This window comes from Hypanus sabinus, chromosome 9 (assembly GCF_030144855.1).
Source record: "Hypanus sabinus isolate sHypSab1 chromosome 9, sHypSab1.hap1, whole genome shotgun sequence".
NCBI classification, from domain to species: Eukaryota; Metazoa; Chordata; class Chondrichthyes; order Myliobatiformes; family Dasyatidae; genus Hypanus; species Hypanus sabinus.
Window position 1 is genome coordinate 136,321,331 of NC_082714.1, and position 26,488 is coordinate 136,347,818.

Here is a 26,488-nt window from a genome sequence, read left to right on the forward strand (position 1 = left end):
CAGCATTCAACACTATCATCCCTCAGAAACTGACTGGAAAGCTGAACCTACTGTGCCTGAACACCTCCCTCTGCAACTGGATAGTAGACTTCCTAACTGGGAGACCTCAGTTAGTCCAGATCGGGAGCAGCATCTCCAACACCATCAAAATGAGCACGGGGGCCCCCCAGGGCTGTGTGCTCAGACCACTGCTGTTCATTCTGCTGACCCATGACTGTGCTGCAATACACAGCTCGAACCATATCATCAAGTCCACCGATGACACAACCGTGGTGGGTCTCATCAGCAAGAACAATGAGTCAGCTTACAGAGAGGAGGTGCAGCGGCTAACGGAATGGTGCAGAGCCAAAAACCTGTCTCTTAATGTGAACAAAACAAAAGAGATGGTTGTTGACTTTAGGAGGGCACAGAGCGACCACTCCCCACTGAACATCGACGGCTCCTTGGTAGAGATCGTAAAGAACACCAAATTTCTTGGTGTTCACCTGATGGAGAATCTCACCTGGTCCCTCAACACCAGCTCCATAGCAAAGAAAGCCCAGCAGAGTCTCTACTTTCTGCGAAGGCTGAGGAAAATCCATCTCCCACCCCCCATCCTCATTACATTCTACAGTGAAAAATGTTGTCTCGTTTTTACTGTGTACTGTACCAGCAGTTATGGTTGAAATGACAATAAAAAGTGATTTGACTTGACAGTTGATAAGCACAGGTCTTTAGTATTCAGCTAGGTATCCCATCAGTGCCAGAAGCTTTACCTTCCTGAAGGAGGAATGCATGTCAGCTTCAGAGACAGAAATCACAGGATCATCGGGGGCTCTGGGAATTTGTGATGGTTTCTCCAGGTTTTGACAGTCATGGTGAGCACAGAAGGCCTGGAACTCATGTGGGAGCAAAATTTTGTTGTCACGTATGTCACTTGGTTTCACTTTGTAAGAGGTAAGGACATTCAAGCCCTGTCACAAATGTCGAGCGTCCTTCACTGATTCAAGTTTAGTCTGGAATTGCCACCTTGCCCATGAGAATACTCTCTGGAGATCGTACCTGGACCTCTGCTCGGGCCCTCAGCAGATTGTGGATCTCATGGTTCTTCTGAATGAATTTGTGGGGACACACTCATCTACGACTGTTTTTATAAAGCCCACGGCAACCATGATGTATTCGTTCAGAGCCGTAGACGATGAACATAAATTGAAGCAATCCCGTAGCCACTCCTCTCCTTCCCGTAACCACCTCTTTGTTGACATAATCTCTGGAGCCTTGCTCTTTAGCCTCTGCCTGTACGCAGGTAGAAGGACAGCCAAGTGATTCAATTTCCCGAAGTGCAGCCTGGGCATGGACGAAAGGCATTGCTTTTCTTGGTGTAACAGTGGTCGAGTGTGTTGGGACCTCTGGAGTTACAGGTTATTTGGGCAGGGTTTTCTTCAAACAAGCTTAGTTGAAATCCTTGACTATGATACTAAATGTGTCAGGGACTGTTTCATGTTTGATAATAGCATCCAAGGACTTGGTTATAGTTGGCCATTTGAAGCATGGAAACTGAAATCAGGATTATGGAAAATAGAACAGTAGGCATTTGATTGTTAGGTGTTCCAGGTCAAGTGAACACGAGTATGACAAAACTGCACATCACAGCACTACCGAGATTTTATGATGAAACACACGCTTCCACCTTTTGCCTTTTTTGAATCAGTATTTTGGTCCATTCTGTGTATCGAGAAGCCTTTGGGTCGCCATATCTGGCATACTCCAAGTACGCCATACCTCAGTAAAACACAGAACACAGCAATTTCTCATTTCCCTTCAACACATCAATCTTGTCCTCAGGTCTTCAATTTTGTTCTCCAGTGACTGCACATTTAAGGCTGACTTATAGTTGTGCATACGGGCTATGCGCAGCCTATGCCGTAACCCTGATTTTCACTTCTGTATCTCTCTACGCCGTAGCGAGCATGCGTTGATGTGCACCAAAACGCTAGTTGGCAGTGAGGTTTCTATGCCACTGTGTTGAGTTTCTTCGTAAGAGACATGGATGAGGAAATGCATTTCAAACATTTTCGCATGTCAACAGGTAGATTTGACAATTTGGTTCACCTATTTTGTATTGGTGTACACACAGCCAATAGACATGGTGGAGAAGAAGCAACCGGAAATGCATAGGAGGAAATGTGATGCTACCAAGTGGACCAATCACAGTTGTTGCAGTCTGCGTCACTGCAATGCGTGAGTAACTTTTCTAGAGAGGTGCACGTCACCCTACAGCGTAGGGTACAGTGTAGGTACGGCGTAAGGTATACAATACCTATGGCATAGATGTGACACACAAATATAAATCAGCCTTTATTAACAAGATGCTGGACAGAGGGGGTCTCATTGCTCTGTGTTTCAGCCTGGCTTGGAACGACCTCCCCCCCCCCCCCCACTCCTGCCTTGCTTCCAGCTATGCTGATGTACCTTCACCCACTTAAAGGTGCTGTGCCTACTTGTTTGAGAGTTACTGTAAGTCTGCTGAGTCCTTCAGAAGATCGTGAAATCTGTAACTCATTACGTTGATTTAAAAGTATGGTGTTTAAAGGGAAATTACATGCTGCGGATTGCAGTGAGGGTAATTCAAAAGAAGTATATTTAGAAGTTTTGTAAAGGCACAAGTTAATCCAGGATAGCTCCCACAATGCTAAGGGAAGGATGCGTACAATTAAGAGTTGGATTTGTTTTGTGAGGAAACAACATTAAATTGGTTTATTAGTATATGGAGGTGAAAACCTTGCCTCGTACACTGTTCATTTAGATCAATTCTGCCTGATGGAAGAAGGAAAAAGAGTGAACATCTAGGATGGGTGGGGTTTTGGCTGCTTTACTGAGGCAGAGAGAAGTGCAGACAGAGTCCTTGCCGGAGAGGCTGCATTCCGTGGTATAGTGAGCTGTGTTACGCAAGGGAAATCTCTGAAAATTGTGCCTCTCTGCAGTATGGTGGACATGTGAGACATGAAATAGTGAAATTTACACATGAATTCCCAGAGAAATGGCCATCCAGTAATTAGATCAGATTAGATTCAACTTTATTGTCATTGTGCCGAGTACAGATACAAAGCCAATGAAATGCAATTAGCATCTAACCAGAAGTGCAAAAGAATAGTGTTATTTATAAAATAACTGCAAATAAAAAGTGCTACAGCATACAAATATAAAAGTACTGAGACAGTACAATATTGGTGCAATACTGTTTAGTGCTGTGATGTGAGGTTCAGCAGGGTCACAGCCTCAGGGAAGAAGCTCTTCCTGTGCCTGCTGGTGAGTGGAGGCTCCTGTAGCGCCTACCGGATGGGAGGAGAGTAAAAAGTCCATGGTTAGGGTGAGATGCATCCTTGATAATGCTTTTTGCCCTGCCCAGGCAGCGGTTATGGTAGATGTTCTCAATAGTGGGCAATTGGTTGCTGATAATCCACTGGGCAGTTTTCACCACCCGCTTTGCAGTCCAATATGGGACAATTGCCATTCCACACTGAGATGCAGTTGGTGAGTATGCTCTCAGTGGTAAAGCGGTAAAAGTCTGTCAGTATCCTAGGACAGAGGTGAACTTTCTTGATGCTTCTCAGGAAATAAAGGTGCTGTTGCACCTTTTTGATCAGGATGGAGGAGTTCAGGGACCAGGCGAGACCCTTGGAAATGTGGACACCAAGCAATTTAAAGCTTGATAGACGCTCCACTACAGCTCCATTGATGTAGATGGGGACGTGAGTGTGTCTCCTAAAATGCCTGAAGTCCACAATGATCTCCTTGGTCTTCTGGGTGTTAAGGGCCAGGTTCTTGTCTGCACACCACGTGGCCTGGCGCTGGACCTCGTCATCCCCTCTGATCAGGCCAGCCACCGTGGTGTTGTCTGCGAACTTGATTATAGAGTTGGAACCATGTACAGGAACGCAGTCATAGAGAGTACAGAAGAGGGCTCAGCACACAGCCTTGGGGCACGCTGGTTTTCAGAGTGACAATGGAGGAGGAGAGGTTGTCTAACATAACAGATTGGGGTCTGTTCGTCAGAAAGTCCAAGGTCCAATTGCAGAGGGATGAGCTGATACCAAGCTGGTGAAGTTTGACAGTCAGCTTGGAGGGGGGGGGGGGGGTCACAATATTGAATGCTGAACTAAAGTCAATGAACAGCATTCTGACATAAGAATTGGGGCTGTCCAGGTGGGTCAGGGCAGAGTGAAGTGCCATGGAGATGGTGTCCTCTGTTGACCTGTTGGTGCGATAGGCAGATTGATGGGAATCCAGGGTAATAGGCAGACAGGATTACCCTTTTTCAAAATACACCACCACTCCCCCTACATCTCATTCTCCAATCTTCTTCAATTTCTAATTACAAGATCTCAACCCTCTTTCCACATTACTTTGCAATTTTTTTCAACAAAACTATGAACTTAATACATAGATAGCAATACACTGGCATTGGTTTTAGAGTCAGACTGAGAATTACACACGATCACAGTGAAGGAAGGAATTGTTTTTTTATCCTCAGCAACACCTCCATTCCTCTGAGGTTTAACCATGTTTATACAAACAGATGCAGTACTTACAAAGCCATACCATGCCCTCATCTTGGCCTCTCTGACCACATCTCCATAATGTTAATCTCAGCATACCAACTGCTGCTAAAAATGGAGAATCCAGGTAAGAGGACCATCTAATGGCCTAATGAGGCAGTCTCTATGTTTCAGTACTCTTTGAATGGAACATCTGGCAGACATTCAAGGAGGTTGCCACGTACGGAGAAGACCTTCAGGAATATGCCTTATCTGTCATTGGCTACATCAGTAAGTGTGTAGATGACGTTGTCATCTCACGGCCCAATCAGAAGCCCTGGCTGAACGACGAGGTGTGCTCCCTACTAAAAGCCCGCGATGCTGCCTTCATGTCTAGTGACAGAACAGCTCTCAGACCACCCGGGGAAAACCTCACCTTAAACATCAAGAAAGATCCCATACAGCCTGCTTATGGACTGTTTGCCCCACTCCCTTCAGGGAGGAAGCTACATTGCATCCACGCCAGGACTACCGGACTCAAAAACAGTCACTTTCCCCAAGCTGTAAAGCTGATCAACACCTACACCTACTAACTGCACCACTACTTACCTATTTCTCATCAGTCACTTTATAGCAGCACTATGGACATACAATCAATTTAGATTTATTGTGTTATTTATTATTACTACTATTGTATTCTTTATCTTTTGTGTCTTTTTTGTGCTGCATCAGATACGGAGTTACAATTATTTCATTCTCCTTACATTTGTGTACAGGAAGTTACATTAAACTATCTTGAATCTTATCTATTTCATTGGAAGTACAACTACAATACACAGCTGTCATTTGAACGGAAAATGCTTTGAGATTTCCAGAGATTCCTTTCATTAGTGATTTACTAATCACAATATCTTCCTGACAGAAAAAACCCCTCAACATTGATGTCTATCTGGAAACCTATTAGTTCAAGCCTACAATTCAAACTAAAAGGCTATGGTAATTACAACTAAAAAATCAAATACAAAGATCTCACAGTCAATTGAAATCTGCAAAAAGGCAACTCAGTTCTGCAATGTATACATCTAAAGAAACAAAATAGGACAAAATAAAGTCATTTTTATCTAATTAAGCTAATTATGCCTTGTACATATGGCATCCTCTCATTTCCCCTCCCCTTCCCTCAACCCCCTTATTCCCCCAATCAGGAGCATTACATCTCACTCAACGATTTCGCACTGCATATATCCTGAAACCTTTCCAGAGTTTATGAAACACTCAACATGATCTACTTGTCAACCTAAGTTCTTATGTTTCACCTCTTTAATACAATTCTGCTCAGAGAGAATAAAATGATCCCAGGAAGTGACTCACAATGTGTTCAGATTCCTCAGTCTCTTAAAGGCTGCTGGACGGATTTCCTTAATGCGATTGAATCGCAGGTCCCTGCAAAGATACACAAAAGCATATAAGCATATAAATGTTTATAAGGTGACAGCAAGCACAGGTTTTTATATTCTATTAAGTAAAGTTTCAACAGATTTTGTCAGCTGATATATGTATAATTTGTTAAAATTTAAAGGCACAGATTTTAAAGGCAATACTTTAAAAAGGTTTGTTTTAAAGTGAGTGCGGGGAGGGGGAGAGAGACCCAGTAATTGAAACACAATTGAAATTCCCGATGAAGTGTCTTGGCCCGAATTGTAGGCTCTCCATAGATGCTGCCTGTTCTGCTGAGTTTCTCTAGCATTTTGTGTGTGTTGCTCTAGATTTCCAGCACCTGAAGAATCTCTTGTGTTCATAATTCACTGGCAAACAGTGTTAATTATTTCAGCAACTCATGATTGGAAATTACCTTTTCCTGAAGTGGAACTAAATAACATTCATTTCTGGGTCATTTCATGACACTCAGCAAATTCCTCTGATCATTTCCTGGCATAGCTCATGACTGTTCTTTTGACATGCCAGATGATGTTATTACGTCATTAGCTGATGTCATCAGAATTTCTTTTTCAGAGGGTGGTGAATCTGTGGAATTCATCTCCACAGATGGCTGTGCACGTCATTGGATATATTTAAAGCACAGGTGTTAGCTTCTTGATTTGCAAGGGCGTTAAAGCTAATGGCCGGCTGGTGCCGCAGTGACATCAGCGCCAGACTCCGGAGCGAAGGTTCCTGAGCTCGAAGCCAGTCCGGTCGCTCCCAGTCAAGCTTTCTATCCGTGCCGAGTTGAGTGTTGAGCTCACAACTTGGCCTCATAAAAAAAACACACTGCACTGTGAGAAGGACGCGGGGGACCACTCACAGAATCTTTCCTCCAAGACAACCACTTTGGTAAAAAAAAAAGTGGTTGTCGTGGCTCTGGCAGGGTATGGGGAAAAGGCAGCAGAATGGGGTTGAGAGGGATAATGAATCCAGCTATTATGGAATGGCGTTGCAAACTCAGTGGGATGAATGGCCTAATTCTGCTCCTATGTCTTGTGTTGACTACAACAGAAGAGAACTTTTCCTTTTGCAACAGAGCAAGAGAAACTGGAACATGTTGTCCTGGGAAGGATCATCTACGTTGCCAATGGAAAGAATCGGATGGGATAAAGTTCTCTAAGTGCACTCACTGACACAAGACTTCTGCTTCTCAACCTCTTACCTTCACTAGCTCCTCTGCAGATATACGGCAGTGTAATTCAGTATAATTATTGATAATCTCATTCCACTAGAATATCAGTTTGAATTTGGCATTGTGGAAGTCTGTATGGTGGAAATTCAGAAAAGCAAGCAGCGGTTGTAGGGTGACTGAGGTAAGTTATTATGGTGAGTCCTCATAAGCCGTTACTAGTATTCCCAGGATCCTTAGGTTGCTCCCCCACCAACTATGCCTTCCTTTCTCTTGGTCATCATTCATTTAGTAAAATCCCCTGCCCTCACAATACTTTTCTTCTATTGATCAATCCCATAAGTTCCCACATGGGGTCAAGTTTCATCGTATTGCTGCTCTCCCTGCCACTATTCCTTTGAGAAGAGAGGTTCATACTCAATGATTCAGAAACAGCTTCTTCCTCTCTGCCATTTAATTTCTGAATGGCCCTTGAACAGATGAACACTACCTCACTAATTTCACTGGGCATCCTGAATACTTTTGGGTATATAGCGTCTTATGGATTTTGGGCTGCTGATCATGAAAGTCACCATGAAATTTCCCTATCATGCATCATTTTTTGAAATCACCTATATTTGTTATTTCAATTCCTAATTCAAGTCAATTAAAATGTTGCCCACAACATAAGCTGAAACGTTTTCTGTCTTGTTCAGACATGCCTGGGCAGGACAGATTCTTCCTGGGAATCAAGGTCTTAAAAAAAACATGGAGTCTAGAGGAGGTAGACAAAGATGCCATGATGTACAAGTCAGGAATGGAAAATGACACTGATACTGATCCCTTTATGTCGAGTGAGCCTCATCTGATAACTTAATGACCGAGTCAGAGACTTGAGTTTGTCGAAGTCAAAAGCAGAATTACTGGGTTCAAGGTGGAATCTGCTGCCACCAGGCACAAAATTTCTGTGAAGGATTTCAATATTTGTGACTGATGCAGTTAATTAGATTAACTGATGCCAAGATTAAGAAAGGCATTTCTTTGATTCTACAAATCAAGCAGGTCACCAGTGACAGGTATTTCAAAGAACTTCTAGTGGGACTGGAGAAAATCACATGGAAGGTATTCAAGGATGTTGAAAATTTTCTTGACAACGACAGAGCAACAAACAACGTATAGCAGGTGTACAATTAAACATTTTATATTCAATGAAAGTTAATTTCTTCTTTCTCCATATTCCTACATGATACAAGTAGTCTGAAATTATATTTGTGTTCAGCTTCAAGAGGTCAATCATAAACAAATAAAATGTTGAGGAATTAATGCTTCAAAAAATTGCTCAGTGTTTTAGTTTCTGTTGTTTATTATTTAGCATTTTCAAAATTCAAAGTTCAAAGTAAAATTTATTATCAGAGTAGATACATGTCACCACAGACAACATTAAAACCAAACCCGCAAACAGTAGGTAAATTATTCAATTATAAAATTTTAAAGAGCCGCATTTTGATAAAAAGCAGCTAAAGTCATTCATTCGTATTTGTCTCAATGCATTAAAGAAGTTTTGAATTTCAAAGGTTTTTTTTCTCTTAAAAGGTTTTTTTGTTAAATTGTTGATAATTTTGGATAGTGTTAGTTGAGGAGGTATTGTAGCGGTGTGCTACACGCAGCGCTAAAATTACGACACGGAGTCGGTAACTGCAGTCGAAGGAAAAACTTTATTCAAAATCCTCAGCCTCACTTTTAAGCCTCTCTCGACCTGCCCCCCGTGGCGCAGAGGCTCCAAAGCTCTGTGCTCGCAAACCCCCGTAGGCTATCTAATTGTGAGCCGGTTCGGATGTGCCAGGAAATGGGTCGCCACATAACCCCCCCCTCCCAGAACCGGCGATACACCCCCCAATGTCCACAGTCTGGGCCGGAACCTGCTTGGGAGGTCGGCCTCTGCGCCGAGGCGCCGGAAACTCGGCTGGTTGCGCCAGGTCCACATGGGCCGGTTTGAGGCGGTCCACCGTGAAAACCTCCTCTTTCCCCCCAACGTCCAGCACGAACGTGGACCCGTTGTTCCGGAGCACTATAAACGGCCCCTCGTATGGCCGCTGCAGCGGAGGCCGATGCCCGCCCCTTCGTACAAACACAAACTTACAGTTCTGTAGGTCTTTGGGTACGCAGGTCGGGTGCCGCCCGTGCTGTGAAGTGGGTATGGGGGCCAGGTTACCGAGCTTCTCGCATAGTCTGCCCAGGACTGCTGCGGGATCTTCCTCTTGCCCCGGTGGGGCTGGTAGGAACTCCCCGGGGACGACCAGGGGCGTGCCGTATACCAACTCGGCCGACGAGGCATGCAGGTCGTCCTTGGGCGCTGTGCGGATGCCGAGTAGGACCCAGGGAAGCTCGTCCGCCCAGTTGGCTCCTCGCAGGCGGGCCATGAGGGCCGACTTCAGGTGACGGTGGAAACGCTCCACTAGCCCGTTCGACTGTGGGTGGTAGGCAGTGGTGTGGTGCAGCTGAGTCCCCAAAAGGCTGGCCATAGCTGACCACAGGCTGGAGGTGAACTGGGCGCCTCTGTCGGAGGTAATGTGGGCCGGTACACCAAAGCGAGATATCCAGGTGGCGATCAGGGCTCGGGCGCAAGATTCGGAGGTGGTGTCGGTGAGCGGGACTGCCTCTGGCCATCTCGTGAACCAGTCCACGATAGTCAGGAGGTGCCGCGCTCCGCACGACACTGGCAGGAGGCCCACAATATCCACATGAATGTGGTCGAAACGCCGGTGGGCGGGATGGAACTGCTGCGGTGAGGCTTTGGTGTGCCGCTGCACCTTGGCCGTCTGGCAGTGCATGCACGTTTTGGCCCATTCACTGACCTGTTTGCGGAGTCTGTGCCAAACGAACCTGCTGGAAACCATCCGGACAGTTGTCCGGATGGAGGGATGCGCCAAGTTATGAATGGAGTCGAAAACACGGCGCCACCAGGCTGTCGGGACGACGGGACGGGGCTGGCCGGTGGCAACGTCACAGAGTAGGGTCCTCTCACCCGGGCCCACGGGGAGGTCCTGGAGCTGCAAACCGGAGACTGCGGTTCTGTAACTCGGAATCTCCTCATCCACCTGCTGCGCCTCTGCCAGTGCCTCAAAGTCTACCCCTTGGGAAAGGGCATGAAAGGTAGGGCGAGAGAGCGCATCCGCCACGACATTGTCCTTACCCGAGACGTGCCGGACATCCGTCGTGTATTCAGAGATGTAGGACAGGTGGCGTTGCTGGTGGGACGACCAGGGGTCGGACGCTTTCGTAAATGCAAAGGTAAGCGGTTTGTGGTCCGTGAACGCGGTGAAGGGCCGACCTTCTAGGAAGTACCTGAAATGCCGGATTGCCAGGTAGAGCACCAACAGTTCCCGGTCGAAAGCACTGTACTTGAGCTCGGGTGGCCGCAGGTGTTTGCTGAAAAACGCCAGGGGTTGCCAGCGACCTGCGATGAGCTGCTCCAGCACCCCACCGACTGCCGTGTTAGATGCGTCTACTGTGAGGGCGGTAGGGGTGTCCATTCTGGGATGTACTAGCATTGCGGCGTTCGCCAAAGCTTCCTTCGTTTGAACGAAAGCGGCGGCGGACTCCTCGTCCCAGGTAATGTCCTTGCTCGAATCCGACATCAGGGCGAACAGGGGGCGCATGATCCGGGCAGCTGAAGGGAGGAAGCGGCGGTAGAAATTGACCATACCTACGAATTCCTGAAGGCCTTTGATCGTGGTGGGTCGGGGAAAGTGGCGGACCGCATCTACCTTAGCGGGCAGAGGGGTTGCCCTGTCTTTAGTAATCCTGTGGCCCAGGAAGTCAATGGTATCGAGTCCAAACTGGCATTTGGCGGGGTTGATTGTAAGATCGTACTCACTCAGTCGGGCGCAGAGTTGACGGAGGTGGGACAGATGCTCCTGACGACTGCTGCTGGCTATGAGGATGTCATCCAAATAGATGAACGCGAAGTCCAGGTCCCGTCCCACCGCGTCCATTAACTGCTGGAACGTCTGTGCGGCATTCTTCAGGCCGAACGGCATGCGGAGGAACTCGAAAAGGCCAAACGGGGTGATGAGAGCCGTTTTGGGGACGTCGTCAGGATGCATCGGGATTTGATGGTACCCTCGGATGAGGTCTACCTTGGAGAAGATCCATGCGCCGTGCAGGTTTGCTGCAAAGTCCTGAATGTGCGGCACAGGGTAGCGGTCCAGTGTGGTAGCCTCGTTCAGCCTGCAGTAGTCGCCGCACAGTCTCCAGCCTCCCGTTGCTTTGGGCACCATGTGCAGGGGAGAGTCCCATGGGCTGTCGGACCGACGGATGATCCCCAATTCCTCCATCCTCTGGAATTCCTCCTTCGCCAGTCGGAGCTTGGCCGGGGGAAGCCGCCGAGCGCGGGCGTGGAGGGGTGGTCCCTGGGTCGGGATGTGGTGCTGTACGCCGTGCCTGGGCATGGCCGCTGTGAACTGCGGTGCCAGAACTGATGGGAAATCCGCCAGGACCCTGGTGAAGTCGTTGTCGGACAGCGTGATGGAGCCAGGTGAGGGGCTGGCAACTGGGCTGCACCCAGGGAGAACGTCTGAAAGGTCTCGGCGTGTACCAGTCTCTTCCTGGGCAGGTCGACCAGTAGGCTGTGAGCCCGCAAAAAATCCGCACCCAGAAGCGGTTGGGCTACGGCGGCCAGTGTGAAGTCCCACGTGAACTGGCTGGAGCCGAACTGTAGCTGCACCTAACGGGTGCCATAGGTTCTTACTGTGCTGCCATTCACGGCCCTCGGGGGGGACCCGGTGCCCTGCTGCGGGTGTTGTAACTCGTCGGAGGTAAAACGCTGATCTCAGCCCCAGTATCGACCAAAAACCGGCGTCCCGACCTTCTATCCCACACATACAGGAGGCTATCCCGATGGCCAGCCGCCGTAGCCATCAGCGGCCCTGGCGTTTCCCGGGAACTTGCAGGGCGGGCGACAACGGCGGGCTTCTGCGCACCACCGCTGGTGGTAGAAGCACCAGTGTTCATTGGGCCGGGGGTTGGCGGGCTCTGCGGCTGGGCCTGGACTGGTTTGCTGCCGGGAGAGTGGCTGGGAGATCTGTGCGATGGACGCCCCGCTCACCTTTTTGGTGTTCCACAGCAAGTCTGCCCGGGCTGCCACCTTCCGGGGGTCACTGAAATCCGCGTCGGATAGCAGCAGGCGTATGTCCTTGGGCAGCTGCTCCAGGAATGCCTGCTCAAACATGAGGCATGTGTGTCCGTCGGCCAGAGACAACATCTCATTCATTAAAGCCGATGGAGGTCTGTCGCCGAAGCCATCCAGGTGCAGTAAACGGGCAGCCCGCTCGCGCCGTGAGAGTCCGAAAGTCCTGAGGAGCAGGGCTTTGAATTCCGTGTACTTGCCGTCTACTGGGGGCGACTGTACGAACTCCGTGACCTGGGCCGCGGTGTCCTGGTCGAGGGAGCTCACCACGTAGTAGTAGCGGGTGTCTTCTGAGGTGATCTGGCGAACGTGGAATTGGGCTTCGGCTTGCTGGAACCATAGGTTCGGGCGCTGTGTCCAGAAACCCGGCAGTTTCAACGAAACCGCATGAACAGAGGCGGTGTCGGTCATTTCTGGTCCAAAAATCGTTTGGACCGTCGGGGTCACCAATTGTAGCGGTGTGCTACACGCAGCACTAAAATTACGACACGGAGTCGGTAACTGCAGTCGAAGGAAAAACTTTATTCGAAATCCTCAGCCTCACTTTTAAGCCTCTCTCGACCTGCCCCCCGTGGCGCAGAGGCTCCAAAGCTCTGTGCTCGCAAACCCCCGTAGGCTATCTAATTGTGATCCGGTTCGGATGTGCCAGGAAATGGGTCGCCACAGTATCATGGTTAGCACCGAGGACTTTGAATTGTGTGATGGGAGTTCATATCTCTGGTAATCATTGGAAATAGGTGTGTAAATTCAGTAGAGAGTAGCCTAATAAGTCTTGTCGCATCCCCGTAGCATTTTCACCTGATGATTTATCTTGGCATAACTGCAGATAATATCGTAATATAATATTCAAAAGCGTTTTTCTCGCGATACTTTGCTATAGGCATGTCTGGTTGAGTAAAGCGGTCATCTCTGACTTAGTCAGATAGTTTTTCTCATATTAGCTCATATTTTTCTCTTTACCTTTAACCCTTCATCATGTCAAAAAGAAGGAAATGGAATGATGACTATGTATGCTTTGGTTTCACTTGCACATCAGGAAATAATGGCTTGCAAAAACCCCAGTGCATTCTTTGTAGCGTTGTGTTTTCCAACTCAAATCTGAAGCCATCCAAGCTTCAAGAGCACTTCAAGGACAAGCATGGTGGAGCTGATGTTGAAGGACATGATGTTGGGTCATTGAAAATCAAAAGAGCTCATTTTAATTCACAAGGAACTCTTCCAAAATTGGGTTTCGTTTCTGTTGAAAAACCACTACTTCTTGCTTCTTACCAAGTGGCATATAAAGTGGCCAAATCTCAGAAGACCCATGCAGTTGTGAAAGACCTCATCAAGCCATGTGCATTGGAAATGGCAACAATTATCCTGGGCAAAGAAGCAAAAAAAAAATTGAACAGGTGCCCCTATCAAATAATGTCATTCACCACCGAATCAGTGATTTGAGTGAAGATATTTTGGACCAAGTCATCTCAGATGTCAGAGCTAGTCCTCTTAAAATCTCTATTCAGTTGGATGAGTCAACTGATGTCTCCAGTTGTAGTCAACTCATCACATTAGTGAGGTATGTCAATGATGGTGCTGTGAAGGAAGATTTCCTGTTTTGTAAAGACCTGAAAACAAACACAATTGCAAAGGATGTGATGCAGCTGGTGAAAGACTTCTTTGCCAAACTTGATTTAGATATCAAAGTCATTGGCTCTGTGTGCACTGATGGGGCACCTGCAATGCTTGGAAATAAATCTGGCTTTTCTGCATTGATGAAAAAGGAGATTCCAGACTTGCAAGTTACCTGTTGTTTTCTTCATTGGCATGCTTTGGCATCAAAAACATTGGCTCCAAATTTGAAGAAAGTCCTTGATACTTGTATGAAGACCATCAACTGGATCAGGGGGCGTGCTTTGAACCATTGCATCTTCAAATCATTTTGTGAGGATCTGGGAAGTGAGCATTCAGTTTTACTTTTCCACACAGAAGTCCATTGGTTGTCACGAGGACAAGCTTTAACCTGATTCTTTGAACTGCGGGAAGAAATCAACGTTTTTTGGAGGAGCATGAATGTGATCTGGTTGGGGCAATGGAATCACAGGAATTCGCCCAAATGCTGGCTTACTTAGCTGACATTTTCACTCATGTGAATGACCTGAGAGTTTCTCTTCATGGAAAAGGGATAAGCATATTGAAGGCTTGTGAAATGTTGAATGCCTTCAAAGAAAATTTACGCCTTTGGCGTCGAAGGATGGAAAGAGGCAGTCTCTCAAGTTTTCCTTCACTAGAAGAGATGGTTGATGATGTTGGATCCATAACTCTTTCTGTGCGTGAAGAAATTGTGGCTCATTTGTAAATGCTGTCAGATTCGTTTGATGGATATTTTGCTGCTGGAGACCTGAAGATTTCAGAAGAATGAATCATGAATCCATATTCCTACGATTTTTAACTCTGAGATGTAACCTTCTAGCTAACACTGATGAGTCTCCTCAACTCTGAGGTGTAACTTCCCAGGTAACAATGATGAGAATCCTCAACGCTGACTTGGGCAGCAGGAGACTGGAATGAGTTTACGTCTCTCTCGACTTGGGCAGCGGGAGACTGGAATGAGTTTACGTCTCTCTCGACTCGGGCAGTGGGAGACTGGAGTGTGCTTGGGACAAACATTACTACCACTTCTCAAGGCACACTGGCAACTGGCTGAGTGATGACTCGTGTCTCATCACTCAAGGACACAAGCCACTCTTTGTCACACCTCCTGAAATTCCATCTCGCACTCCCGGTTGGGAACCCCTGTCTTATTGATTTGCGGACAAATCGAGCACTTGAAATGCAATTTGAAAGCAAGACTTTGGAGGAGTTTTGGTGTGCAGCACTGGATATGTTCCCAAGACTTGGTGGAAAAGCACTCCATGTCCTTATACCATTTGCAACAACATACCTGTATGAATCTGGATTCAGTTCTTTTTTGTCAATCAAGACAAAATCTAGGAATTGCCTGAATCCACAAGCAGACTTGCGGATTGCAGTCAGCAAGAAAGTTCCATGTTTTGACAAAATCATGAATGGGAAGCAGGAGCAAAGAATTCATTGAATTTTATGTTCACAATTAAGGATTGATTTTACCGTTTACAATTTTTTCTGAATAAATTAGAATCTAATTGCTCGATTTATATTTGCATTTTATGCACTGAGTTAAAAGGTTATTTTTTTTAAGTTCAATTTGTTCATCCGCAGTATTGTATGTGGTTCAAAAATTAGAAATTAGACTCCTTCATCTTCAAATGTGATATTAATTTTGTAGGGGGTGCGAACATTAATCAAACATTTCCTAGGGGTGTGGGGCATAGAAAAGGTTGGGAACCTCTGCACTAAATAAATAAAACCATCATACCACTTGATCTAAACGAGTGGCAAGAGTTATATTTTCTTTCACCTATGCTATAATAAGATTTAAAGAATTAAGCCTTTCCCTCTTCAGACCAAAATTTTACCTCAAAGCCAGGTTACACAACAAGCAAATACAATGAGTGACTAATAAATTAATGAACAATTTTGCAGAGTCCAGGCTAAAGATATTTCAGCTTGGCAAAATGAGCCATCCTGAACAAACATATTGTGAAGAAATAAGATAGAAGATTCTTTTTGAAAGTAAATATTAAGGGATTGCCCATGGTTAAATTACATAACTTCTATCTAAAGATGTGAACAAGTGACCCAGAAAAGTGTATTTGAATCCCACATCAACAGCTGGGGAATTTACATTCTATGAATTAATTAAGTCTGAAACAAAAAGCTATTGTTAAACCATGAACTGCTGATTTGTAAAAACATGGGGTTCATTGATTTTCTTGAGGGAAGGAAATCACCCATCCTTAACCAGGGTCACCTAAATGTGACTTCAGATCTACTAATTTCATTGATTATTAACTGCCTCTGAAATGAACTAATAAGTCACTCTGTTCAGGGCACAATTCAGGATATATAATAAATGTTGGTCTTACCAGCAGAAGGCTCGATATTCTTGATTAAGGTACAGATTGTGCATCACACAGGTGATATCAGAAGGATGCGATTTCTACAGGTATTCAAAATTGCATTTTCAATTTAACCAATTATTTGTAATCGAGTTGTGAAAGGCATCTGCTTTTACTTGTCCTTCTCAAGAGAAAAACTCCATCTTAAACATTTTTCCTTTTTTTTTCACCGTTAAACTGGCACTAAATGGCGACTCCTTTGCTTGCATCTTTGGAAACAGCTCTATTTCCATCTTTAATATATTTATTTTTCCTTTTTAGGGTTCTTTTGAAGACCCTGACCTGGAGGTACACGCTGACTTTGGCTCTTTGCAGGAATGGGACCCATTCTTGGGGTTTCCGGACTGGTTGTTGTTTCGGCACACCAGGAGCTGAGAGTCTGGCTCAGATTTGGAAGCCTAAGATCTTGGGGCTCTGGAGATGGGCGAATCGAGGGTCAGTGTCACAAGGTACAAGTTAGGAGCCTGATGAAATATTCTCCAGTTGTATGGATGAATACTGTTCCAAGACCATCAGAACAAAACCATCCACTTAACTGACATCCCATTCATCAAGCCGAACATTTACAAAGATGAAGATTAGTAGTTTTGTCAAATGTACATTGAAACACACAGTGTAATGTGTCATTTGCATCAAATCAAGTCACTGAAGATTGTGCTGGGGGTAGCCCACAGGTGTTACCATGCTTCTGGTGCCCACAGCTCACTAACCCTAACCGTAACTAAATGTCTTTGGAACGTGGGAGGAAACTGGATCACCCAGAGGAAACCCACTCAATCATGGGGAGAAACACAAACTCATTACAGAGAGCAGTGGGAATCAGACACCAATTGGTGATCGCTGGCAATGTGAAGTGATTGCACTAACTACTGCACTACCGTGCTGCCTGGTTGATCCCTCAGACACAATTATACTTCCCTCCATCTACTGTAATTTCTCACACTAGTACTACAGCACTCCTCAAACTCCTACCCATTCTACTGGAAGGACAGGGGAAGCACAGGCTCGGGAAGCCCACTAGCTGGAGCTTCTCTGCTGAGAGGCCTGCTGTCCTTACTGGGAAATGTACTGCTATCCGTTCATCATCACAGTTTCTAACCCTGTGTGGTGAGGCTGAAGCCCCGCTCCTGCTGCTTCGAGCTTCCTGTCTATAGTCGCACTTCCATTCTGAATGCTCTTGCTTGCTTTTATTGTTTGCATGATTTGTTTCATTCTCTCTCTTCATGTTGGTCTTTTGGGCTTCTTGTTTTGTGCCTGCCTGTAAGTAGTCGAAACTGAAGGTTGTATAATTTATACACACTTTGATAATAAATGTACTTTGAATTTAATATACTACAACGACCTTGCATTATAAGTGAAGAAGGACCTTCACTTGATAGACTCATAGAAACACAGAAAACCTACAGCACAATACAGGCCCTTCAGCCCACAAAGTTATGCCAAAGAATATGTACAAAATGCTGGAAGAACTCAGCAGGTCAGGCAGCATCCGTGAGTAAAGAGCAGCCAACATTTCAGGCCGAGGCCCTTCATCAGGAAAGCCCACCCTCAAGTTATGCCGAACATGTCCCTACCTTAGAAATTACTAGGCTTACCTATAGCCCTCTATTTTTCTAAGCTCCGTGTACCTGTCCAGGAGTCTCTTAAAAGTCTCTATTGTATCTGCCTCCACCACCATCACCGGCAGCCCATTCTATGCACTCACCACTCTCTGAGTAAAAAACTTACCTTGACATCTCCTCTGTATCTACTCCCCAGCACTTTAAACCTGTGTCCTCTTGTGGCAACCATTTCAGCCCTGGGAAAAAGCCTCTGACTAACCACACGATCAATGCCTCTCATCATCTATCAAGTCACCACTCATCCTCCGTCGCTCAAAGGAGAAAAGGCCGAGTTCACTCAACCTGTTCTCATAAGGCATGCTCCCCAATCCAGGCAACATCCTTGTAAATCTCCTCTGCACCCTTACTATGGCTTCCACATTGTTCCTGTAGTGAGGTGACCAGAACTGAGCACAGTACTACAAGTGGGGCCTGATCAGGGTCTCCAATAGTTCAAGGCAGCTAATTGTTAGCACCTTCACACAGAAAATTAAGAATAAACAATGAATGCAGATCTAGCCAGCAACACCTAAATGCTCCCAAGAAATTAATAAATCGAAAAGGACACACAGATTTGGGAAAAGGGGAAATATATGGCAAAGGAAATTTAATAAAGAAATCGATGAAGTGATGCATTTTAAATGAATAGAGTCATTGTAAAATTTAAAATGGAAAATCAAGGGTGCAGATAGTTGTTAAAAATATGAAATCTTACTCTTTTTCAACAATATCAGCTCATTAAGTCAAATAAAGGATGGGTTAGGCCTCTGCAGGAATATTCTGTTCATTTCTGGAGAATTGTATTTTAGGAAGGATTATAAGACCTCAGGGAGGATGGTTTTATGAAAGAGAAACAGCGTTCAACAAATTTGCTAGAGCTCTATGTAAATCTACCAAACAGGGTGAATTATAGGGCATCAGTAGAAGTGGTACATTTGGATTTTAAAAGGTATTCAATAAAATTCACATAGAAGGTTCCTGTACAAGAAAGCAGGGTGTGTAATTTATAAAAACTGTTCATGCTGGTTATTCTAAAATTCAAAAAAAACAGTAATACTGAAAACACTGAGCTGGTCAGGCTACATCTATGCAATTAAAAATCAAAGATCCTTCACCAAAATCATGCTACTGGGCAAAGTATATTGGCAGGGTAAGAAATTTGGCTAATTAATAGAAAGGAGTAGGCCAGGGTATTGGGGTCACTGCCGGATTGGCAATCAGTACCTGGTTTGGTCCCAGATACTGATTTCTTTTTATAACCTTTATTAATGACTTGGTAAAGTAATCAGGTGTACTGTAGCAAAATTTGTTGACAATACAAAATAAAAGTAGTAACTTGTGAGAACACAAACACCTAAGTGATAGAGGTAAGTTAGGTGCTAAGGAAAATGTACTGATCTCCATCTGGTAAATGTGATGGGCAAACCGACTTTGAGATGGGGTCCAGAGTTGACCCTATGAACTGTGCTGCTATTGAGAGAGAGAGGGGGAGGCGTCCAGTGCAGATGTGTGAGAGAGAGAGAGGGACAGGATTTAATGTTATGGTTCTTCGGCTGATTATTTACCTTTGCTCCAAGGACACTTTTTGCCTGCTTGTTAAGATTCCTGCAGTGACAGCAGGGCAGAGCCGATCGATGGACAGCCGGTGTCCAACATGTGGAGATAAAAAGCAGGTCTGCCTAAGACACAGGGAGACACACCACTGGACACTGAACGAGCATTGTGCACCCATGCGAAGGTGGGGGGTTTTAGAGGATCGATTCGGGGAATCGATCAGTGGCTCACAGTGTGTAAAGGTGTGACCGGTGGGGAACCGTTCGTGTGTCCATCCTCGCCTGGGTGATAGGTCCACCACTGAAGAATGGTCGTACTTAGCATGGTCATAGTCGGTGACCACAACAGGAAGACAATGGGAAGATCGACGGTAACGGCATCACCTCTTGTCACCTCTCTATCTCTCCATTGATACCCAAACAACTACCTCGAACTGAACTGCACCATATTGTAAAACTGTATCCATTTACCCCTAGCTCTGAAAGAGCCTGGTTTTGGTTCCTATTTCCACACTTCTGTATATGTCATTGCTAACCTGTTTCATATATTTACATTTTATAGTACTATATTGCTTAGTTTACTAATAAACACTATTAGTTTACGGTACAAATTAATATTTAAACACAAGAGATTCTGCTGATGCTGGAAATCCAAAGCAACGCTCACAAAGTGCTGGAGGAATTCAGCAGGTTAGACAGCATCTATGGAAATGAATAAACGTTTGACGTTTCAGGCTGAGACTCTTCATCAGGACTCAGAAATTAATACTTAAAGGGAGTAAGACAATAAAATACGAAGTGAGCTGGGGGTCCCACTACATGACACAAAGGAAGTATACAAGGACAACATGCAATTAGGAAGGATAATGGAAGGAGTATGAGGATAAAAGACACCAAAGTTCTGAAGCAGCTTCAGATGGTGTCAATGAGATTGCAACTGTGATACTGAGGTCTAAATGAAAAGGTTCACTTCATTGATTCCTGGGATGAATTAACATATGAAGAATAATTGGGCAGGTTGGGCCAATATTCACAGAGTACAGAATATCATGAAGTGACCTAATGAAATATAGGATGGCCTGGGCCACTTGGGCCTGCTTCTATACTGTATCGTTAAGCTCTGTTGATTTGGACTACGTAAGTATTTAGTATAAATGCGCACAGTCTTCATTATGCACGTGCGCATGAGAGGAGAAAGGGGTATTGTGGGTTGTAAAGGTGGCAGCCCTCAGATACTGAATGGAGACGTTGAAAGTAAAGTTGTTTAATCAGAAGAAAAATATGTCCTTGTTGTTTGGGCCTTAACAGTGGAAGCAGAGGATGGTTTCCAAAGATAGGATCCCACTGACATTTGATGAAAGCAAGCCTTTCAAACCTGGAAAAATGAAATGGAATATGGAGTCTTATTTCGGAACTGGAGAAGACAAAGCCGGCCTTGGCTGATGCAGTGTCACTTTTGGGAAGAGTGAAAGAGAGCACGTTGGGCATTTCTGTGGAAGACTCGAACAAAGATGACGGTATGAATATTAACATAAATACACTTGACAGTTTTTTTTTGAAGGAAGAAAAGGATAGGATTTATGCATATTCAAATTTTGATAAAATTTATAGAGACAATTCTAAAAATTTGGCTGATTATATAATTGATCACATTTGAATTATTGTACAATATACGTAAATACAAAATGGAACTTCCTGATGCTATATTAGCTTTTAAATAGTTGGATACTGTGTGTGTAGATATTTAGGACAGACAGCTAGCATTAACTGCATGCACAGAATATCCATTTGCATCTAAGAAATCAGCATTGAAGAGGATGTTTGGGGAAAAGGCCACTAAGACAACAATCGGAATTAGTTTGAGTCAGGAAATGGCATACTTCATTGAGAGAAAACTAAAGTATAGCAAGCGTTGATCCCAGAGGGATCAGACAAGGGTACCGCTACCTGGCACAAATCCAATAAACAAGTACAGTGGGAGATCAAAATGTGTGGTATGTTAAAGTATTTCCAACTGGGCAAGAAACTGTCTGCACAGAACTGAACAAGTTAGGCCAACTGAAGAAAATAACAAACCTGAATCTGTAGAAGAGTGCCATATCACATTGTTTGCAAAGGAATCACTTACTATTGCAGAGACACTTGAGGCAGAGATTTTGATGATAGAATCTCCAAGATCTGCATACGCACACACAGTGTGTGGAGAAAAATGGCTTAAAAGCTATGTAAGTGAACTAAACCAGAATGGTGCAGAAACTGGAAAACACAGATACACCCAGTAACAAAGCATTCAAATTTAGAGATGGAGAGATTGTACTTTCCACCAAAAGAGTGAACACTCCCACAAAAATAATGCAGAGAGAATGCTACATTGAAACGGAGGTGGTACCAGTGGATATTCCATTACTCTTGAGTAATTTTCCCTAAAGAAAGCAGGAGCAGTACTCAACACAGAAAATGACCAAGCTACGATGTTTCAACAGCCAGTGTCTCTTGAGCTCACCAGCCCTGGATTTTACTGTGTGAAGATTCTAGACAAAGACATTTCTGAGGACCAATGTCAGAATGAAGTATCAACTGATAATTCTCAATGCCATCTTAAATGCAGTCTCTCCACCTTGAGTGGTCATGGGTCAGGGATTCTCATTGGATAACACATGCAACTAGGGCTTCAATACTTGGAATGATACCCTGAAGAGGGATTGGTTAGTTCGTTTATCTTTTCAGCTAATTTGGAGAATTTTGTGGGAGACAGTGATGATATTTGGGTTCATATTTAGATACAGAATACAACACCTTTAGATTTTGCTGTAATTAGTCCAGTCCTCAAAAGCATTTTTATGTGCTGTTTCTGAAACAAAAGCTTGACTTATCATCCCCCACTACATATGTATGAGAAACCAAAATAATAATTTCAAGAGTCTGATGAATGTTCATATTTGTTTCAACAAATGGCATGACTAGTTTTCCCTCTCTCTTCATTTATAATAATTGTTCTTTCTTATCAGCCTTATGATGTCATTCATGTTTATACAATGGAGATATAGTTACCATATCAAGTGACTTGTGTATATTTTCCAGCTTACAAAATCAACTTATGGATGTCTGTAACAATAGAGCCTGTTTCTTAGCCAGATGGCCCACCAAGTGCAATAAACAGATATAAGAAGTACGGGGATGAAAAAGAATGAGAAGTGATCAAAATTAAATACATTTTGGAGAAAAACATTGACATGGCAAAGCTGAGCAACTTACAGCCAGTGGCAGATGTGCTAGGTAAGAGTGGCTGTTTCTGAAGACTGGCAAGTATTACTCAAATGATCTACAGCAAAAAGCAACAGTGACACACAAAGGCAACCTGAAGCCAATGAGTGGAAGGCAGACAAAGGAGTATGAGATAGGCATAGACAAATCTCTCGAGAACCGTACAGATGAGGGCATGATTTAAGCTTATGTATAGGCTGATAGGAAGAAACTTGTCAACGTTACATTCCCCAGCCACAAGCAGAGGCATCTGGCTCTTATTATGGTTTCTATACTTCACCAGAGAAAGATCCCATTGTATTACTGAGGGAGTCTTTATTTTGAAATGTTCTTTTAGAAGTATCAAATTTCACCAATACTTTTTCTCTGTTGCAATATTTTACTTGTCCCTTGACAGTCTCACAACCGGAAAGAAATTACAGATTGTTATTTTTCTGATCCAGCTGGTAGATAGTTCACACATAAAACCGAGTTGGGATCAGCATACTTCGTTTTTATTTTTGGTTTGGTTTGTTGACCTTTCTTCATATATTACTAATATTTGGCAAAATTGGTTAAAGAAAATTTCACTTGAGGAATGAATCAACTTTTGGTATCTACAAATCCCAACTAATTGGTAAAGAATGTACACACACATTCAAAATGTAAAATTAAATAAGTGAATTTGCTTCTGTACTGTTTATTTTTGCTAAGGCAAGATTGCTAATGAAATAATAAATATTAAAATTCTCATCTAATGGTAACAAGGTATACAAACTGGTGAGGTGTAGATATGCACATTGATGATTTAGAAAATATACAGTTGTAAAACAGAGAACTTGCTGGAGTTCAGAAGAATGAGGAGAGATCTCATTGAAACCTATTCAATACTGAAAAGCCTGGACAGTGTGGACATGGAGAGGATGCTTTCCCCAATGGGGGAGTCTTGCACCAGAGGGCACAAAGTCAGAATACAATGACGTCCTTTTACAACAGAGATGAAAAGGAATTTCTTTAGGAAGAGATTGGTGAATTTGTGGAATTCATTACCACCTGTAGCTGTGTAGGCCAAGATATTGGGTATACTTAAAGTGGAGCTTGAAGGGCTCTTGATTAGAAAGGTTGTCAAAGGTTATGGGAGAGAATATGGGATAAGGTTATGGAATAAGGTTATGGGAGATAATAAAATCAGCTATGATGGAATGGCAGAGGAGACGATGGACCAAATGGTCTAATTCTGCTTCTATGTCTTATCATCTTAACACTGTTTCAATGAGTCAACCTCAAAGAAATGTTGATAAATTCTGGACGTCAATGACTCTGCCCCTTCCTGCTGTATCACTTGAATTTGAAGAGGACAGAGAAAGCAAAAACTAATCCTTTGCAACTTTTCTACACAAAACTAATTTAAGACTAAAATGGAACTCTCAAAAGTTTGGGAAGCTGCTACTTAAGTAGAGGTTCAATCATGTGGATATTAAAAGAAATGAATCTTCATACTAAAAATATCTAAAAACCCTGTTACTTCTGCCTTTTGTAAGAGAATAAAACACATAGTGCAGTTCAGGTCTTTCACATACGTTGAATGGCTTGGGGTTTAGCAGAGCAGAATTTTCTGAACTATTATGACTAAAACTATCTGCATATTTTTGTTGAATAGTGGATTAAGTTCTCACAAACCAGCTGAACATGGGTTGCTTTATTTTCTAAGTCTTCGATTGAGGGATGCTTTGCTCTGTCTAAAATATAATCCAACAAAAGCAAAATAATCCAACAAAAGAAAAAATAAACTCTCTTTCTTCAAATTTGAGGTATTTTTCTCTGGAGGCTATGAAAGCTAACAATAATCTTGTTAACTGTCGACATTATTCAATAAAACAGCTAACGGGCTTGATGAATGAAAACATTGTCATTGAAGAGATGGCTCTATGTACTGACCCCATTTCCCAGCAGACTGTTGCTACCCCTGCATATCTCCAAATGAATCCTCAGTCTACATAACATTCACTACCAATTTAAAAGCAGAATTTAGGCCCACCTTTATTGCCTTGTCTAATAAGGGCAAGGGGTCTGATATCTGGATTCTTCCAAAATCATGTATGGTGGATTTCAAATTACAGAAAACTTTAAAGTTTGCAGAATCGGTGCATACATCATCCATGACTTTTATTGAACGTGTTCAGAATTTTTTTCCAAGCCAACATTGCTAAAGAGACAGAATTGCATGCTTGGGCAATTTCATTCATGACTATTACAGTTTACTCCCCTTTTCATTCTCATCTTTGCAGAATGTGAGCACTGCCCAGCTCACTAAGGGCCACTGTGCATTTCAGACCTTTCTGCAAGGTAATTGCTTATTTTATAATTACACCTTCGAAGTTCAATATTCAGAAAAAATATCTTATTAATTTAGGTATTTGCCATTATATACTACTGAAATTCATTTTCTTGCAGGCATTCACCATAGAAGAAGGAAATACAATAGAATTAATGAGAAACTGCACACAAAGACTGACAAACAGCCAATAAGCAAAAGAAGACCAACTGTGCAGATAGATAGATAGATAATACAGAGAACATAAGTTGTAGAGTTCTTGAAAGTGTGTCCCTAGGTTGTGGAATCAGTTCGGTGTTGAGGTGAGTGAAGTTACCCACACTGGTTCAGGAGCCTGATGGTTGAAGGGTAACATCTATTCCTGAAATCAATGATGTGGGCCCAAGGCTTCTGTACTTCCTTCCCAATGGCAGCAACGAGAAGAGAGCATGGCCACAGTCCTTGATGTTTACGGTTGCATGTGGCAGAGTTAATGCAATAAATCTTCTCATAAAAAAGTCACTGAGGAATCCTTTCTTTGTTTATCTTGGGTCTTGACCGCACTCTAGGTTAAACAGATTCATGATTAACATCCTCCACTTCCTCATGCCTTCTATTTGCCTTCTGCTAGTGATGATTTAACTGCTCCAAGAGTGGAGGATGGAGTCTTTAATTTCTCAGCAGAATGCTGCAAAATCACCAGTTTTATGCAGACGTTTTTCAGCTTTCCTTTAAGTATTTCTTCAGTAAAAATCTTCACTGTCTTTCACTTTGTCATAAATAATGATTTCTTTCCACTCTATTTCCCCAATTATTCTGCTGGCTTTTTCACCATTGTCAACCTATAAATCATACAAACTGGAATATATGTGCATAAGTCAAAGTGGCAAGGCTGATTAAGAAAGAGGCTAAACGAAAAGCATATGGAATCCTGGATTTTATAAACAGAGGATTAGAGTACAAGGGCAAGAAATTCATAAAGAACCTTAATTAAAACACTAGTCACAACTGTGTCCAATATTGTGCACTGCAGTTCAGAAAAGGTGTGAAGGGTTTAGAGTAGGGACAGAAGGGATTTATTAAAAAAGATTCCAGAAGTGAGGGATTTTGGTTACTTGGATTGGCGCAGTTAATACTGATAATTAAGGTCATGTACAGTTCAAGTAGAAGAGATAGAAACAGATCGTTGTGGTGGTGATGTCAAGAAGCAGGGACATAGAGTGTAGGTGATCTGCAAAGAACCAAAGTGATAAAAGGAAAATCTTTTCTATCCCTGCAGGGAGTGCTTAGAAGCGCCCAGAAGTACTTCTAAGAAAAAGAATTGCAGAGCTGTCGATAAAAGAGTGGGAAAATGAGACTTAATCAAGTGATCTTGCGTAGGCTAGTACAGACGCATTGAGAAACAGACTTCCTTCTATCATTCTGTGAAATGAGACTGGTCATTGTCTACATGCAAAATATCT

General features: G+C 43.7%; 1 protein-coding gene across 5 annotated transcripts in view; it reads right to left on the reverse strand.

Moving 5' to 3' along the window:
- The window catches only part of LOC132399839 (peroxidasin homolog), a 234,550-nt gene that overhangs the window by 113,112 nt on the left and 94,950 nt on the right, over window positions 1–26,488 (reverse strand). For 4 of the 5 annotated variants that reach the window (XM_059980654.1, XM_059980656.1, XM_059980657.1 and 1 more), the window contains exons 1-2: window positions 19,481–19,708; window positions 5,889–5,960 (exon numbers count right to left, since the gene is read on the reverse strand). In XM_059980654.1, coding sequence (XP_059836637.1) covers window positions 5,889–5,960; window positions 19,481–19,647 — 239 coding nt within the window. In that variant the 5' untranslated portion in view covers window positions 19,648–19,708. Of the gene's footprint in view, window positions 1–5,888; window positions 5,961–19,480; window positions 19,709–26,488 lie in introns of those variants that run through there. The other variant, XM_059980655.1, reaches the window with a different exon arrangement.